This window comes from Myotis myotis, unplaced genomic scaffold, assembly GCF_014108235.1.
Source record: "Myotis myotis isolate mMyoMyo1 unplaced genomic scaffold, mMyoMyo1.p scaffold_m19_p_4, whole genome shotgun sequence".
NCBI classification, from domain to species: Eukaryota; Metazoa; Chordata; class Mammalia; order Chiroptera; family Vespertilionidae; genus Myotis; species Myotis myotis.
Genome location: NW_023416346.1, coordinates 45,049,223 through 45,065,780, shown reverse-complemented (window position 1 = coordinate 45,065,780; position 16,558 = coordinate 45,049,223). Strand labels below are relative to the sequence as shown.

The following is a 16,558-nucleotide window of genomic DNA, read 5'->3' as shown; positions in this document are numbered from 1 at the left end:
CCTAGAAGAAATTGCCAGAAGCCGGTCCACCCTTGCTGCTTGACACAGTCACTGCAGGGAATAAACATCTGCACAGCTTATCTTTCAAGAGACCTGGTGTATATGGCATATGTTTGCTCCCCCTCTCAGCGCTATGTGTTTTAACCAGGGCCACCTCCCCGAGAAAGGTTGTTTCCCCAGGTAGGGATTTTTCTGTGGAGTTAGGAATTAACAAGACTAAGGAAGGGAATGAATCAGTAAGATCCCCTAGTGTTACAGAAATACCATGTACTACTTATGAAGTACTTGGACTAAAACTGTTGGCAATAAATTAGGGACTTGTTGGGCCCAGGGGTCTGCCCACCAGGGAAAGCACCAAAGCCTATACCCCTGGAGACCCACTGACACAGGGCAGTCCCAGGGAAGGCAAGCAGCGAGGCTGGGAGGACATAACCTTTACTGAGTAGGATAATCTCCTTTAGTCACTTCCTTGTAGCTTATCAGTAGAGCAGTGACCTTGGAATAGCCCTTATAATGGAACACAGAGATTAACCAAACAGGACTAAACTCAACAGAACTAGATTAACAAACCCCCTAACCTTTGGAATAGAATGGATAGGATTAAAATCAACTGATATAAATACAGATGTAACACGACAATAAAGACAGAACTTGGTTGAAGAACCTAGCTAGAGAACCTGGCGAGAGAACCTGGACAGAACCTGGCTGGAGACCCTGACTAGATAACCTGGCTAAGCTGCTGATAAACTGAACGCTGCCTCCGTGTCATTCCTTCTTCACCGACTCCGTCCACACCTTTGGGGAACCCCTGGACCTGCTGAGGCTGTACCCCAACAAGAAATCATAGGCACCAGTATCTCAGACATCTCTCATAGCAATATGCTTACCGATACATCTCCTAGGGCAGTGGTTCTCAACCTTGGCTGCACATTAGAATCACCTGGGAATCTTTTTAAAATCCTGATTTCTGGGCCTCATCCTCCGGAAATTCTGTTTCTTTGTTATTCGGTGGGGCCATAACATTAGTAACAAAGAAACAGAATTTCCGGAGGATGAGGCCCAGAAATCAGGATTTTATTTTTTAAAAATATATTTTATTGATTTTTTACAGAGAGGAAGGGAGAGGGATAGAGAGTCAGAAACATTGATGAGAGAGAAACATCGATCAGCTACCTCAGGCAACCAAGGTACATGCCCTTGACCGGAATCGAACCTGTGACCCTTGAGTCTGCAGGCCAATGCTCTATCCACTGAACCAAACCGGTTAGGGCAGAAATCAGGATTTTAAAAAGATTCCCAGGTGATTCTAATGTGCAGTCAAGGTTGAGAACCACTGTCCTAGGGCAAAGGAAACTAAGGAGAAAATAAACCAATGGGACTACATCAAAATAATAAGCTTCTGCACAGCAAAAGAAACCATCACCAAAATGAAAAGGGACCCAACTATATGGGAGAACAGATTTGGCAATGATATATCTGGTTAATATTCAAAATATATAAGGAACTCCTACAACTTAACAACCTGGCTGGGAGTTGCACCTGGGACCTGGGAGCTCACTTGGAAAAGTGGCCCTTCCTCCCCATCTGGGAGCTGCCTATTATCATGGAAAGATGAACAAACCTTGTTGCAGAAACCAGAGCCGCCAGCCCTTTGAAGACCCCCCCAGCCTTTGCACACCCGAAGGCCTAAGCAGATCTCCAGCCTGCATTACCTATAAACTGCCCATTTGGCATACCCTTTTGCTTACTTCCCCTTGTAATCTTTGTCCTGCTACCCGATATAAGCAGTTGGCTTATGGGGGGGGGGGGGGGCGTAGAGCAGATTTTTGTGGATGACCTGCTGCTCTCCCATACTGCCGGCAGTAGTGGAATAAACGCTCATATATGATTCAACCCTGTGTCTGCTTAATTGGCTCAAGTATTAACAAGCAGTGCAGACCCATTGATTGATTACGTAACGGCATCAGTAAGCAGCACAGGATATTCGCTCTCATAGCAACTTTCATCCCCACACCTCCACAGGGCAATCCCTTCCCCTCACTTCCTTTAGGTCCTTATTTCAACTTCTCAGTGGGACTTTTGCTGCACAACACACCTGAAGGTGCAAATCCCCACACCTTCCCCATGCCCTGTTCCACCCCTTGCCTTTGGTTTCCTGCATAGCACATATCATTATCTACCATGATATTCATGTCTTATTGGTCTTATTTTTCTGTCTCTCCCACTAGAATGTGAGCCCATCTGAACAGGTACGTTTTTGTCTTTCATGGTTGTATTTCCAGCATTAAGAAAGTGTTTGGGTGCTGTCCCGTCCCCTCCCCTCCCCCCAGGCACGCTACCATTAGCTTCCTCACTCACAAGCTTCAAGGGCCCTTCCTTTACCTCCATAACTTGTTTCCTAAGCCTATTTCTTCTGGGAATTACTTTTTCTACGTCTGTAATTTACCCAATAAATGTTCTCTTAGTTTGGGTCTTGCTCTGATTCTTTCCTAGCGAGAATTCAAGTACGGAGGTTACTGAACCCAGGTTTCACCTGACTCCACCAGTCAGCCATGTGGTGCCTGTTTTCACTGCCTACAAAAAATTGGGTGCTGCATGACTCGGAGTGTTCTTGTTCGTTTCCTCAATGGTAAGCCAGTTGTCCTCGCCACCTTGGCTTGAATGACATGACTGCGTTCTATTTCCTCCTGCGTCTTTTCCTCTGGCCATGGCTTTTTTTTTTTTTTTTTCTCAATCTCTGTGTATGGCTGCACTGTGAGGGCATGGGTTGAGCATTTAAAAGCCATTATGGTGCTTGCGAATAGAAGACTCCCATGACAGGATGAGTTGGTCATGCACCTGGGAAGTTTGCACTAGGCACCCCACCCTCTGCAAGACACTGTCCATGCACCCAGGAGCACTGTGAAATCACACAAGGCCCTTCCCTGCGGCTGTTCCCTGTCAGGTTACTAGTTACAAGGGAGAGAGAGAGGGGGGCAGGGAGAGAGGGAGTGAGGGGGAGAGAGAGGGAGGGAGGGGGAGAGAGAGAGAGAGAGAGAGGGAGGGAGGGGGAGAGAGAGATTCTTGCCTTTTGACTGGAAGGATGTTCTTTTCTTCCCTTTCTTTTCCTTTGTGCCTTGGTTAAGTTCAGGCTGATTTTCTTGGAGCTTTTTGAAATCCCCAAGGTTAAGAGTTGAGACCCTAGGCCAGGGGTGGGCAAACTTTTTGACTCGAGGGCCACAATGGGTTCTTAAACTGGACCGGAGGGCCGGAACAAAAGCATGGATGGAGTGTTTGTGTGAACTAATATAAATTCAAAGTAAACATCATTACATAAAAGGGTACGGTCTTTTTTTTTTTTAGTTTTATTCATTTCAAACTGGCCGGATCCGGATCCGGCCCACAGGCCATAGTTTGCCCACGGCTGCCCTAGGCTATAGATAAGGGTCAAGGTAACTAAGGACAGAAAACAGAAAGAAAAATGGGTGGCTGCTTTTTTTGCTTTGGCTTTTTAATTGGGATTGCTTTCTGAGGATCTGAGGAGGACCTTTTGCTAGATCAGTGGTTCTCAACCTTGGCTGCACATTAGGATCACCTGGGAATCTTTTTAAAATCCTGATTTCTGGGCCTCATCCTCCGGAAATTCTGTTTCTTTGTTATTCGGTGGGGCCATAACATTAGTAACAAAGAAACAGAATTTCCGGAGGATGAGGCCCAGAAATCAGGATTTTAAAAAGATTCCCAGGTGATCCTAATGTGCAGCCAAGGTTGAGAACCACTGTGCTAGATAAATGAGAGCCTAAACTCATCCAGCTGGGAAAATAAGGGACACCTGACAGTTTCCAATTTTCCTAAAGAAGGCCAACAAAATTTTCCCTCAAAGCCTGAGGTGCTGCCTATGTCTGGCTGGCCCAGACACAGGTCACTAGGAATCTTTTCTGATCCCTGTAGGCCTCTCATCTTTTTTTTTAAAAATGCATATTTTATTGATTTTGTAGAGGAAGTGAGAGGGAGGGAGAGATAGAAACACCAATGATGAGAGAGAATCATTGATAGGCTGCCTCCTGCACGCCCCACACTGGGGACTGAGCCTGCAACCTGGGCATGTGCTCTGACTGGGAATCCAACCGTGACCTCCTGGTTCATAGGTAGACTCTCAACCACTGAGCCACGCTGGCTGGGCAAGGGCTCCTATCTTTTAATACACCTTTTCTGTATACTCCTTAAGGTCCCTGAAACCAGGAAGGGGACCACTCTCAACTTCTACACTCTTTTAACCACCCTTTCTTTATTTCCAACTTCTATGAGAACCTCAGGGATAACTTAATAGCGACTCTTTCTTCCCTTTGAGGGACAGCTGCTCTCCTAGGCCTCTTAAGGGATCAGGATTTTGGGGATATGAAAGGCAGGACTACAGATCACTAGCCCAACAATTGCAAACTAGAGTTGTAGGACGAGTGTTCCATCCAAGACCATGGAGATATTAGGTACCCCTTGTACTGACAGATACCATAGGGGGGACCTCCAGTAAGGCTAACTAAGTCCGGAGGCCGGCAAGCAGGAATGCCTCGCTTGGGATTTTTGTAGAGTGGAGTCCACATGTCTGAGCAGAATAAGTCCATTGTTCCTGTGTCCAGCCATCACTGCAACCATAGGTAAGTCTGTCCTCAGGACACAGGGAAAACCTATACGGCTGGGTGGCACCCGAATGCCAGGATATCCCCGTGGAGTGGAGTCCACTTGACTGAACGGAGTGAGTCCATCCTCCCCATGACTGGCCATCATGGGGAGTGTTGGCAAGTCTGCCCTCAGGACACAGGGTAAAATTTCATACCCCAGGTACTGTATTTGCCAGGTGAAAAGGGGCCTGGGCTACTGTGGTATTCAGACCATAAGACAACAATGACCCAGGACAGCCCAGAGGCTAGCTGGGCCACTTCTAACTCTCCACTGGGAATTTATATGTCTACATAGATGGGGAACCGGTGCACAGTGCCTTGAAATGCCCCTTTGGGTGAAATTTGACCCTGAATCCCTCAAGCTTCTTTTGCAACATAGCCTGGCCCCACTATAATGTGGGCAAAGGAGAGGTTTGGCCAGTTAGTGGCACCATTAAGTTTCATGCTATCCTGCAGTTAGACCTGTTTTGCTTTTTCCCAGGGGAAGTGAATGGAGAATGAGGCCTCCTTAGAGCAGTGTCTTTTCCACACTTGCAAGCCATTTGGATGCTCAGAAATGACCCTCAGTTATTTGCTATGTGTAAACTAGACCTCTCTGTAATTGCTACAGAGCCTGAAAGAAAATACATCCAAAAGGAAAGAAACATTCCAAAAACTGGATGAATGAATTTTAGTCCTTTGCCAATATTTGCCTATCCTTAAGTTACTGGAAATGACTTCCCTTGTTTTACAGATAAAATCTTCACAGGGTCAGAGGTGTGGCTCCAGAAACAATTCAAGCCAGCAAATGCTTTTACCTTTCTAAAACATTCCTATGGGGCTCAAAATGCTTATAGATAATTGACTTTATGAAACCAAATTCCTAGGATCTTTGAAATGCAAGTACCTGGTCTAAAACTTTTATCTAGGCTATCTTTTAAATTGCAAGTTTTGGGGAGGTAACCCTTATTGAAAGGAAAAAACAAAACAGAAAACCCTTAGCCATGTGAGCAAATAAAATTAACTCACTTCAGCTATTAAACATTAAGTGTACCTACTTTGAGCTTCTTAATACAAAAAAGCTAGAAAACAGATTTGGAACTCTTGGTATATTCTTTCTATTTGGTTGAAAATGTGTTGCTTGAAAATAAGAGCATGTTTAATCCATTGTGCGCCATAAGCGTCTGTAGACACAAGCAGCAGACCTTCCCAGCATGCCATGCGCGTCTATTAAAAAAAAGTTTTCTCTAAGTGGCAGCCCTGACCAACTTTAACATCATTTTTCGTGAGACTTTTTAGCTGAAAATATTCAAATACACCGAATTGTGAGTAATATATTAATTTTTATAATATTCATTGCAAATTGATTTTTTAAATTAAATTCAAAATATCATGGTGTGTGGGGATGGTTTCCGTTTTGGACACGTGGCAGTAATGTGCTCATAGCCCTAGCTGGTTTGGCTCTGTAGATACATTGTCGGCTGGTGGACCAAATGGTTCCGGGTTCGAGTCCAGTCAAAGGCACATACCTTGGTTGCAGTCTACTCCCTGGCTTGGGGCCTGGTTGGGGGCTCATGTAGGTGGCAACCATTCGATGTGTTTCTCACACATGGATGTTTCTCTCTCCCATCGATGTTTCTCTCTGTCTTTCCCTCTCTCTTCCATTCTCCATAAAAATCAATGGAGCCCTGGCTGGTTTGGCTCAGTAGATAGAGCATCAGCCTGTGGACCAAAGGGTCCTGGGTTTGATTCCAGTCAGGGCATATGCCTGGGGTTGCCTGCTCTATCCCCAGTAGGGGTTGTGCAGGAGGCAGCCGATCAATAATTCTCTCATCACTGATGTTTCTAGCTCTCTTTCCCTGTTGCTTCCTCTCTGAAATCAATAAAAATATATTTTAAAAAAATCAATGGAAAAATATCCTTGAGTGAGGCTTGACATAAATAAATAAATAAATAAATAAATAAATAAATAAATTGTGCTCATTAAAGTCAATCTAAGGAATGCTGGTCATTTACTTTGGTTATTATTGGAAATTGAGGTTTCTAAGAGTTAAAAGTTCAAATTAGTTGTGTGGACAAAAGGGCCACATGACCTGACAAGCTCAGGGAAGGCCTGCATAGCAGTTTAACCACAAGGATGGTCAGAAATGAAAACTTTTAACTAAAAGCAGTTATGGTAGGTAGTCATCTCCTAGGCCTGTATTGTTTTTTGGCAAGGTCAATCTTAACTGAGCTCTTTATCTTTTTGCATCTATGATAACATATCATTGAAATATCAGGGTAACTTGTAACTTCCTTTTTTTTGGACCCCTCAGGGCAAAAGCAATGCCCTGGGCAACAGGACAGATACTACAAATTCCTTCATTGTTATTGTTATCATGTTTTTTTTTCAGGTGTTGTTTTAAAATTATTTTTTTGTTTAGATGCTGGGTTTTTAATTTTTTTTATTGTTTATTTATTTTTCTTTATTGATTAAGGTATTGCATAAATGTCCTTATCCCCCCCATTGCCACCCCCACCCCACTCCCGTTCATGTCCTCACACCCCTGGTGTCTGCGTCCATTGGTTATGCTTATATGCATGCCTACAAGTCCTTTGGTTGATCTCTCCCCCTTACCCTCACCCTCCTCTACGTTCCCTCTGAGGTTTAAGCACCTGATCAATGCTTCTCTGTCTCTGGATCTGTTTTTTTTTTTATTCATCAGTTTATGTTGTTCATTATATTCCATAAATGAATGAAATCATGTGATATTTATCTTTCTCTGACTGGCTTATTTCACTTAGCATAATGCTCTCCAGTTCCACCCATGCTGTTGAAAATGGTAAGAATTCCTTCTTTTTTACAGCAGTGTAGTATTCCATTGTGTAGATGTACCACAGTTTTCTAATCCACTCATCTGCTGATGGGCATTTAGGCTGATTCCAAATCTTAGCTATGGTAAATTGTGCTGCTATGAACATAGGGATGCATATATCCTTTCTGATTGGTGTTTCCAGCTTTTTGGGATATATTCCTAGAAGTGGGATCACTGTGTCAAATGGAAGTTTCGTTTTTAGTTGTTTGAGGAAACTCCATACTGTTCTCCACAGTAGCTGCACCAGTCTGCATTTCCACCAACAGTGCACGAGTGTTCCTTTTTCTCCGCATCCTCACCAACACTTGCCATTTGTTGATTTGTTGATGATAGCCATTCTGACAGGTGTGAGATGGTACCTCATTGTTGTATTGATTTGCATCTCTTGGATAATTAGTGACTTTGAACATGTTTTCATATGTCTTTTGGCCTTCCTTCTGTCTTCTTTCGAAAAGTATCTATTTAGGTCCATTGCCCATTTTTTGATTGGGGTGTTTATTTTCCTTTTGTTAAGTTGTATGAGTTCCCTGTAAATGTTGGAGATTAAACCCTTATCAGTGATAACATTGGCAAATATGTTCTCCCATGCAGTGGGCTTTCTTGTTGTTTTGTTGATGGTTTCCTTTGCTGTGCAAAAGCTTTTTATTTTGACATGGTCCCATTTGTTCATTTTCCCTTTAGTTTCCATTGCCCTAGGAGCAGTATCAGTGAAGAAATTACTTCGGCATATGTCTGAGATTTAGCTGCCTGTGGATTCCTCTAGTATTTTTATGGTTTCCCATCTTATGTTTAAGTCCTTTATCCATTTTGAGTTTATTTTTGTGTATGGTGTAAGTTGGTGGTCTAGTTTCATTTTTTTGCATGTATCTGTCCAATTTTCCCAACACCATTTATTGAAGAGACTATCTTGACTCCATTGTATGTTCATGCCTCCTTTGTTGAATATTAATTGTGCATATTGGTTTAGGTCGATTTCTGGGTTCTCTATCCATTGATCTATATGTCTGTTTTTTTTTTGTTTTTGTTTTTGTTTTTTTTTAACATTGGGGACCAGTTCAATCAACTGCCACACAGCATGGAGGAGTGTCCTGCAGCCATGACAACAACAAGGGCCATCTTCTGGGGTTTCTGCATAATTCACAACGTGAACATGGAGATTCAGCAATGCTACACACTTTCTACTGTAAGATCCTACAGTATCTAGGAGTGTATACACACACATGCACCAGGAGTCAAGTCCACAGTGCACTTGGCTGCTGGAAGTGGTAACTTTCAAACCTTCAAATATTTCAGTACATTCTCTCAATGGTTTTAACTAGATAAGCTGGGGGGGGGGGTGTAAAGGCAGAGGCCCAGCGTCCTCACCCGGAGCCCGCGGCGGGAGTGACGGCCGGGCCTGCACACACGGAAGCCGTCTGCTCTATGCTGACATAGACACGGGGCCTGGCATCCTGGGCAGAAAAGGGGCAGAGCAGGCCCGAGGGCAGTGCCAGGGAGGAGCGGAGCCAGGCACCCACACCCACGCCAGCCTGTCCTGCTGTGCCCTCAGGGTACAGGGACAGGCGTGTGGCCGATGAGGTAGGGGCCATGGAGCCCAGCGGGAATCAGGGTGAGAACAATGGCGCGGAGCTGGAGAGCTCCCGGACTGCAGGGCTTGGGGGCGCTGGGGGTGATGGGACACGGGGTCAGAGGGAAGCCTTGGGGCCACGGGGTCAGGCAGGGGGCAGCAGGGCCAAGAACCCCACCGCCCTCCAGACAGGAACACAGGGGCCCCTGGGGAGAGGCTCTGGGGGAGGGGCCAGCGAATCCTTTTGGGATGAGCATGGCCCGGCTCTCTGGGCAGGAGGGAAGCCCCGCGCCCCTCACCGGCCACTGCCACCTCCGCCACCCCCACCCCCACTGCCCCCCTGGCCCCCGGCATCCGGTGCTCCCGACATCATGAGGAACAGGACGACAGGAATGATGTATATCCAATATTTGGCGAAAAAGGACTTCAGCTCCTGCCGGTTCTTGGCCTTCTGGGCCTGCTCCATCTCCAGAAGCTCGATGAAGGAGGCCGTCTCCGGGCCTGGGGCCGTGACCGGCGGCTGCAGCTGCACAGACGTGTTGAACAGCTCCAGGTCCACGTCCTCCACCTCCTGGCCCCGGCAGCCCCCGAGGTGCGTCACCACCGACAGGCCCACCACGTTGCCGGCCACATCCACATGCAGCATCAGCTGATCCGAGAGGTGCAACTCCACCAGGGAGCACGCAGGGACGAAGGAGGAGACGTAGCAGCCAGCTTCTGGGCCGTCAGGGGCGCAAGGCCGCCTCGGAACCCGGACCCGGTACAGGCCGTTGAGGGCTGCCGCATCCCGGAGTCGGCACGGCTCCTCCTCGTTGAGCTGCAGCTGCGACAGTGACAAGGTGCTGTCCCGCTGGTTCCAGAGTATGGAGCCGCGCATCCGGAAGTGGGTCCTGTGATCGATCTCAAATGAGTGCTCCATCAGCAGCCCCACGGTGCCACAGGCCTCGTCTCGACCTTCCACCCCGGCCTCCCACGCAGCGGCCCGGGACCCGCAACCACTGCCCCGCGCCGGGCTGGGGGCTGCGGCCGCCATGAGCAAGAGCAGGAGCAGCCGAGTGGCCCTGGCGCCGGCCGCCGCCATTTTGGCCCCTTCCCACCAGCCCACGGGCCAGAGTGCGCCAAGCGCCATGGAGCATTCTGGGAGTAACGGACCGCATCCAGCACGCGTGCGCCTGCGCCTGCGCCAGCTCCCCAGTCTGCGCACTCTAAATGTCTGTTCTTGTGCCAGTACCAGGAAGTTTTGAGAACAGTGGCTTTGTAATACTGCTTGATATCTGGCATTGAGATCCCACCTACTTTGTTCTTCTTTCTCAGGATTGCTGTAGCTATTCGGGGTCTTTTTTTATTCCAGATGAATTTTTGGAGAGTTTGTTCTAGGAGTGTGAAATATGCCGTTGGTATTTTAATGGGGAGTGCATTGAATTTATAGATTGCTTTGGTTAGTATGGACATTTTAATGATGTTGATTCTACCAATCCAAGAACATGGTATGTTCTTCCATCTGTTTATGTCTTCCTCTATCTCTTTTTTCAACGTCCTGTAGTTTTCTGAGTAGAGGTTTTTTGCCTCCTTAGTTAAGTTTATTCCTAGGCATCTTAATTTTTTGGTGCGATGGTAAATGGGATTGCTTTTTTAGTATCTCTTTCTGTACTTTCACTATTGGTGTATAGAAATGCCATAGATTTCTTGGCATTAATTTTGTATCCTGCTACATTGCCGAATTCATTTATTAAGTCTAATAATTTTTTGATGGAGTCTTTACGGTTTTCTATGTACAGTATCATGTCATCTGGGAGTAAGATAAGTTTTACTTCTTCTTTTCCAATTTGGATGCCTTTTATTCCTTCTTTTTGTCTAATTGCAATGGCTAATACTTCCAGTACTATGTAGAACAGGAATGGCGAGAGTGGGCTTCCCTGTCTTGTTCCTGTTCTTAGTGGAAATGGTTTTAGTTTTTGCCCATTGAGTATGATGTTGGTTGTGGGTTTGTAATATATAGCTTTTATTATGTTGAAGTATGATCCTTCTATTCCCACCTTGCTGAACGATTTTATCAAGAAAGGGTGTTGGATTTTGTCTAATGCTTTTTCTGCATCAATTGATATGACTATGTGATTTTTATCCCTCAATTTGTTTATGTGATGTATCACGTTTATTAATTTGCGGATATTGTACCATCCTTGCATTCCCAGGATAAATCCTACGTGGTCATGGTGTATGATCTTTCTGATGTACTGCTGAATCTGATTTGCTAGAATTTTGTTGAGGATTTTGGCATCTATGTTCATGAGGGATATTGGCCTGTGATTCTCTTTCATTGTGTTGTGTTTATCAAATTTTGGTATTAGGGTGATGCTGGCTTTATAGAATGAGCTTGGAATTGTTCTTCCTCTTGAATTTTTAAAAATAGTTTGAGGAGAATAGGTTTTCTTTCTTCCTTGAATGTTTGATAAAACTTCCCGTGAAGCTGTCTGGCCCCGGGTTTTGTTTGCTGGAAGCTTTTCGATGACTGCTTCAATTTCTTCCAACGTTATCGGCCTATTCAGGTTTTTAGATTTTTCCTGATTGAGTTTTGGAGGGTTATCTTTTTCTAGGAATATGTCCATTTCCTCCAGGTTGTCTAGATTGTTGGAATAGAATTGTTCATAGTATTTTTTAACAATCCTTTGTATTTCGGTGGGGTCTATTATTATTTTGCCTGTTTAATTTCTGGTTTTGTTTATTTGGGTCGTCTCTCTTTGCTTCTTGGTGAGCCTGGCTAGAAATTCATCAATCTTGTTCATCCTTTGGAAGATCCAGCTCTTGGTTTCATGGATCTTTTGTATTTTTTTCTCTATTTCATTTATTTCTGCTCTGATCTTTAGTCTCTCATTCCTTCTGCTCATCTGGACTTTTCTTGTTCTACCACTTGTTTAAGCTGTAAAGCTAGACAATTTATTACAATTTTTTTTGAGGTAGGCCTGTAGAGCTATGAACTTCCCTCTGAGGACTGCTTTTATTGTGTCTCATAGATTTTGGATTGTTGCGTTTTCATTGTCATTCATTTCCAGGATGTTTTTGTTTAAAAATATATTTTATTGATTTTTTACAGAGAGGAAGGGAGAGGGATAGAGAGGTAGAAACATTGATGAGAGAGAAACATTGGTCAGCTGCCTCCTGCACACTCCCTACTGGGGATGTGCCCACAACCAAGTACATTCTCTTGACCAGAATCGAACCTGGGACCCTTGAGTCCGAAGGCCGATGCTCTATCCTCTGAGCCAAACCGGTTAGGGCTCCAGGATGTTTTTAATGTCTTCCTTGATCTCTTTGGTAACCCAATCATTGTTTAATAGCATGCTATTTTTTACTTTTATTTTTATTTTGGTAAATTGAATTTGTTGCACTTTTTTATTTGTTTTATTGCTTAAAGTATTACAAAGAATATTACATGTCTCCTTTTTTTCCCACCCTTGACAATCCCCCGGCCTCCCCAAACCCCCCCCCCCAGTGTATTATGTCCATTGGTTATGCTGATATGCATGCATACAAGTCCTTCGGGTGATCTCTTACCCTCCCCTCCTGACCCCCAACCCTCTCCGGCCTTCCCGCTGTACTTTGACAGTCTGTTTGAGGTTGCTCTGACTCTGTATCTATTTTTGTTCATAAGTATATAATGGTCTTTATTATCCATAAATGAGTAAGATCATGTGGTATTTTTCCTTCATTGACTGGCTTATTTCATTTAGCATAATGCTCTCCAGTTCCATCCATGCTGTTGCAAATGGTAAGAATTACTTCTTTTTTACAGCAGCATAGTATTCCATCATGTAGATGTACCACAGTTTTCATTTTTTTAAATTATCTACTCTGCATGTTTCATAATAGCATAATAAATTATAATACTACTTTTATAAACAGTGTAAATAAACATAATTTGGGAGTATATGCTTAAATAACATTTTAAAATTGGAGTATTACTCTGCTCAACCTTTTTTATTTATTAATTTTTTTATTGCTTAAAGTATTACAAAGGGTATGTGTCCTTTTTCCCCCCCTGCCCTTTACAGTCCCCTGGCCTCCCCTACCCCCCAATGTCTTATGTCCATTGGTTATGCTTATATGCATGCATAAAAGTCCTTCGGTTGATCTCTTACCCCCCTCCCTCCTGCCCTCCAACCCTTCCCGGCCTTCCCGCTGCAGTTTGACAATCTGTTTGAGGCAGCTCTGCCTCTGTATCTATTATTGTTCAAAAGTTTATAATGGTCTCTATTATCCATGAATGAGTGAGATCATGTGGTATTTTTCCTTCATTGATTGGCTTATTTCACTTACTATAATGCTCTCCAGTTCCATCCATGCCGTTGCAAATGGTAAGAGTTCCTTCTTTTTTACAGCAGCATAGTATTCCATCGTGTAGATGTACCACAGTTTTCTAATCCATTCATCTACTGATGGGCACTTAGGCTGTTTCCAAATCTTAGCTATGGTGAATTGTGTTGCTATGAACATAAGGGTGCATATATCCTTTCTGATTGGTGTTTCTGGTTTCTTGGGATATATTCCTAGAAGTGGGATCACAGGATCGAATGGGAGTTCCATTTTTAGTTTTTTGAGGAAACTCCATACTGTCTTCCATAGTGGCTGCACCAGTCTGCATTCCCACCAGCAGTGCACAAGTGTTCCTTTTTCTCCACATCCTCTCCAGCACTTGTCATTTGTTGATTTGTTGATAGCCATTCTGACAGGTGTGAGATGGCACCTCATTGTTGTTTTGATTTGCATCTCTCAGATGATTAGTGACTTTGAGCATGTTTTCATGTCTCTTGGCTTTCTGAATGTCCTCTTTTGAAAGGTGTCTATTTAGGTCCTTTGCCCATTTTTTGATTGGATTGTTTCTCTTCCTTTTGTTAAGTTGTATGAGTTCCCTATAAATGTTGGAGATTAAACCCTTATCGGTGATAACATTGGCAAATACATTCTCCCATGCAGTGGGCTTTCTTGTTGTTTTGTTGATGCTTTCTTTTGCTGTGCAGAAGCTTTTTATTTTGATGTAGTCCCATTTGTTTATTTTCTCTTTAGTTTCCAATGCCCTAGGAGCTGTATCAGTGAAGAAATTGCTTCGGCATATGTCTGAGATTTTGTTGCCTTTGCATTCTTCTAGTACTTTTATGGTTTCCTGTCGTATATTTTAGTCCTTTATCCATTTTGAGTTTATTTTTGTGTATGGTGTAAGTTGGTGGTTTAGTTTCATTTTCTTGCATGTATCTGTCCAATTTTCCCAACACCATTTATTGAAGAGACTATCTTGACTCCATTGTATGTTCATGCCTCCTTTGTTGAATATTAATTCAACATATTCAGCATATTGGTTGGGGCCGATTTCTGGGCTCTCTATTCTATTCCATTGATCTATATGTCTGTTCTTGTGCCACTACCAGGCCGTTTTGAGAACAGTGGCTTTGTAATACCGCTTGATATCTGGTATTGAGATCTCACCTACTTTGTTCTTTCTCATGATCGCTGCAGCTATTCGGGGTCTTTTTAAATTCCAGACTAGTGGCCCGGTGCACGAAATTCATGCATGGGAGGAGGGTGTCCCTCAGCCCAGCCTGCACCCTCTCCAATCTCGGACCCTTTGGGGGATGTCGACTACTGGTTTAGGCCTGATCCCAGGATGTCCGACTGCCAGGATCGGGTCTAATCTGGCAGTTGGACATCCCTTTCACAATCCTGGACCGCTGTCTCCTAACCACTCACCTGCGTGCCTGCCTGATTGCTCCTAATTCGTGCACGGGAGCAGGGAGTTCCTCAGCCTGGCCTGCACCCTCTCCAATTTGGGACCCCTCAGGGCTGCTGGCACCTAACTGCTCACCTGCCTGCTGGCCTGATCCCTCTAACTGCTCTCCCCTGATGGTCTGATACCCTTAACTGCTCTCCCCTGCCGTCCTGATCCTCCTAACTGCTCTCCCCTGCCTGCCTGATCACCTCTAACCGCCTCTGCCTCAGCCCTGCCACCATGGCTTTGTCCGGAAGGACGTCTGGAACCTCGTCTGGAAGATGTTCAGTCTAATTAGCATATTACCTTTTTATTAGTATAGATGCCACCTTGCCTAAAAATGCAGGTTGTTAGCTGGTTTTCCTATAGTGGAAGGGGAGCCCACAGTAGCATCCTGGGTTCTGACCAGGGCTTCTGCACTCGTGTTTTTTTCTCAGCAGATGAGATTCCTAGAAGACTCTTGGATGTACCTTGAACATTTCTATCGATTTTGCCAAATCATCCTCCAAAAATGTTGAATCACTTTAAACTCCCACCAGCAACCATGCATGTGCCCTCTGTCCTACTTTGATGCCAGTATCATTGATTTCCCCCTAGAAGCTTCCCTCCCCTCAGCTGGGACTGCTTGGCACTTGAGCCAAACTCACTGTTCAGCCCAGGACTTGATTTCCCGAGATAGAATTATGGAAGAGGAAAAATAGTTTTCCTCTACCCTTCTGAGTTCTTAGCGGAGGCCCTTGTAATGAAAGACAGATTACCAAGAGAAAAACCAAAGTTCATTAACATGTGTACCTCGTGTATATGTGGGCAATCCCAGGGAAAAATGAATAACTTCCCAAAGTGGCTTAGAATCTAGATTTAAATACCTTCTTTCTACGGAAAGGGGACCGGATATGTAGGCCTCTTAGAGAAGAGTACATGATTTTTTGGAAAGATGTATGGGGGTGGGGGAGATAGTTTGTAACAAAGTTTGGATGTGATGTCAACTTCTAGTCTCCTGTCCTGTGACAGGAGTCAGTCTTCACTGGCTGCTGGCACTTTTCCCATCAAGGGGTCCGATTTTAGGCAGATCAGGAGACTTCAGTGAAAACCTCTCCTTGCATTTGCTGTTTTTCAAGCATCTGCAGGTCAAGATCGTCAATATAACAACATGGCATATGTTGGGGTGGTCTGTTCTCTGACCTTCAGAATAAACCCAACAAAAGCTTGTTTCCTCTCTTAGATAATTTTCCACAGTAGCGTTATTCCCTGGAAACAGTATTCTGACCAGTATTCTGATCACTTCCTGGGAGTGATCATAACATACCCTGTGTTTGTAGAAAGGTGTGGGCCATATCACTAAATAATCAGGGTCAGTTTTCTCATCTTGTGGAAAGGGAGATGAAGTTATGATAGTTTATCTCCCTTTCCACAGGTTTCCTGCCGGTTTGTGTCTCTGCTGCAGCCCCAGTGGCCCCAGCGCCTCTGCGGCCTTGGGGTTATGGGCTGCTGGGTGCCGGTCCCCCTGCAGGCTGTGTCTGTGCTCCTCTGACCCCAGCGCCCAGGTGGGGCTTGAGGCTTCTGGGTGCAGGTCACCCTGAGGGCTGTGTCTCTGCTCCTCCAACACCAGCGCCAAGGCGGGGCTTGGGGCTGCTGGGTGCTGGGCCCTGCTGCAGGCTTGTGTCTCTGCTCCTCTGGCCCCAGTGTCCCCAGCAGCCCCAGCAGCCCCAGAGCCTCCTCGGCCACGGGGCTTGGGGCTGCT

The 16,558-nt window shown here is 45.0% G+C and overlaps 1 protein-coding gene across 1 annotated transcript; it reads right to left on the bottom strand.

Annotated features, from left to right (window-relative positions):
- Window positions 1-9,354: 9,354 nt before the first annotated feature.
- LOC118654182 (ER membrane protein complex subunit 10-like) lies at window positions 9,355-10,144 on the bottom strand. Its single transcript, XM_036305489.1, has one exon. The coding sequence runs from the start codon at window positions 10,138-10,140 to the stop codon at window positions 9,355-9,357; it is 786 nt and encodes a 261-aa protein (XP_036161382.1). The 5' UTR covers window positions 10,141-10,144.
- Window positions 10,145-16,558: the final 6,414 nt, after the last annotated feature.

Excerpts from the sequence above, each read along its gene's own strand:
- LOC118654182 (XM_036305489.1), bottom strand. The coding sequence starts at position 10,140 with ATGGCGGCGGCCGGCGCCAGGGCCACTCGGCTGCTCCTGCTCTTGCTC.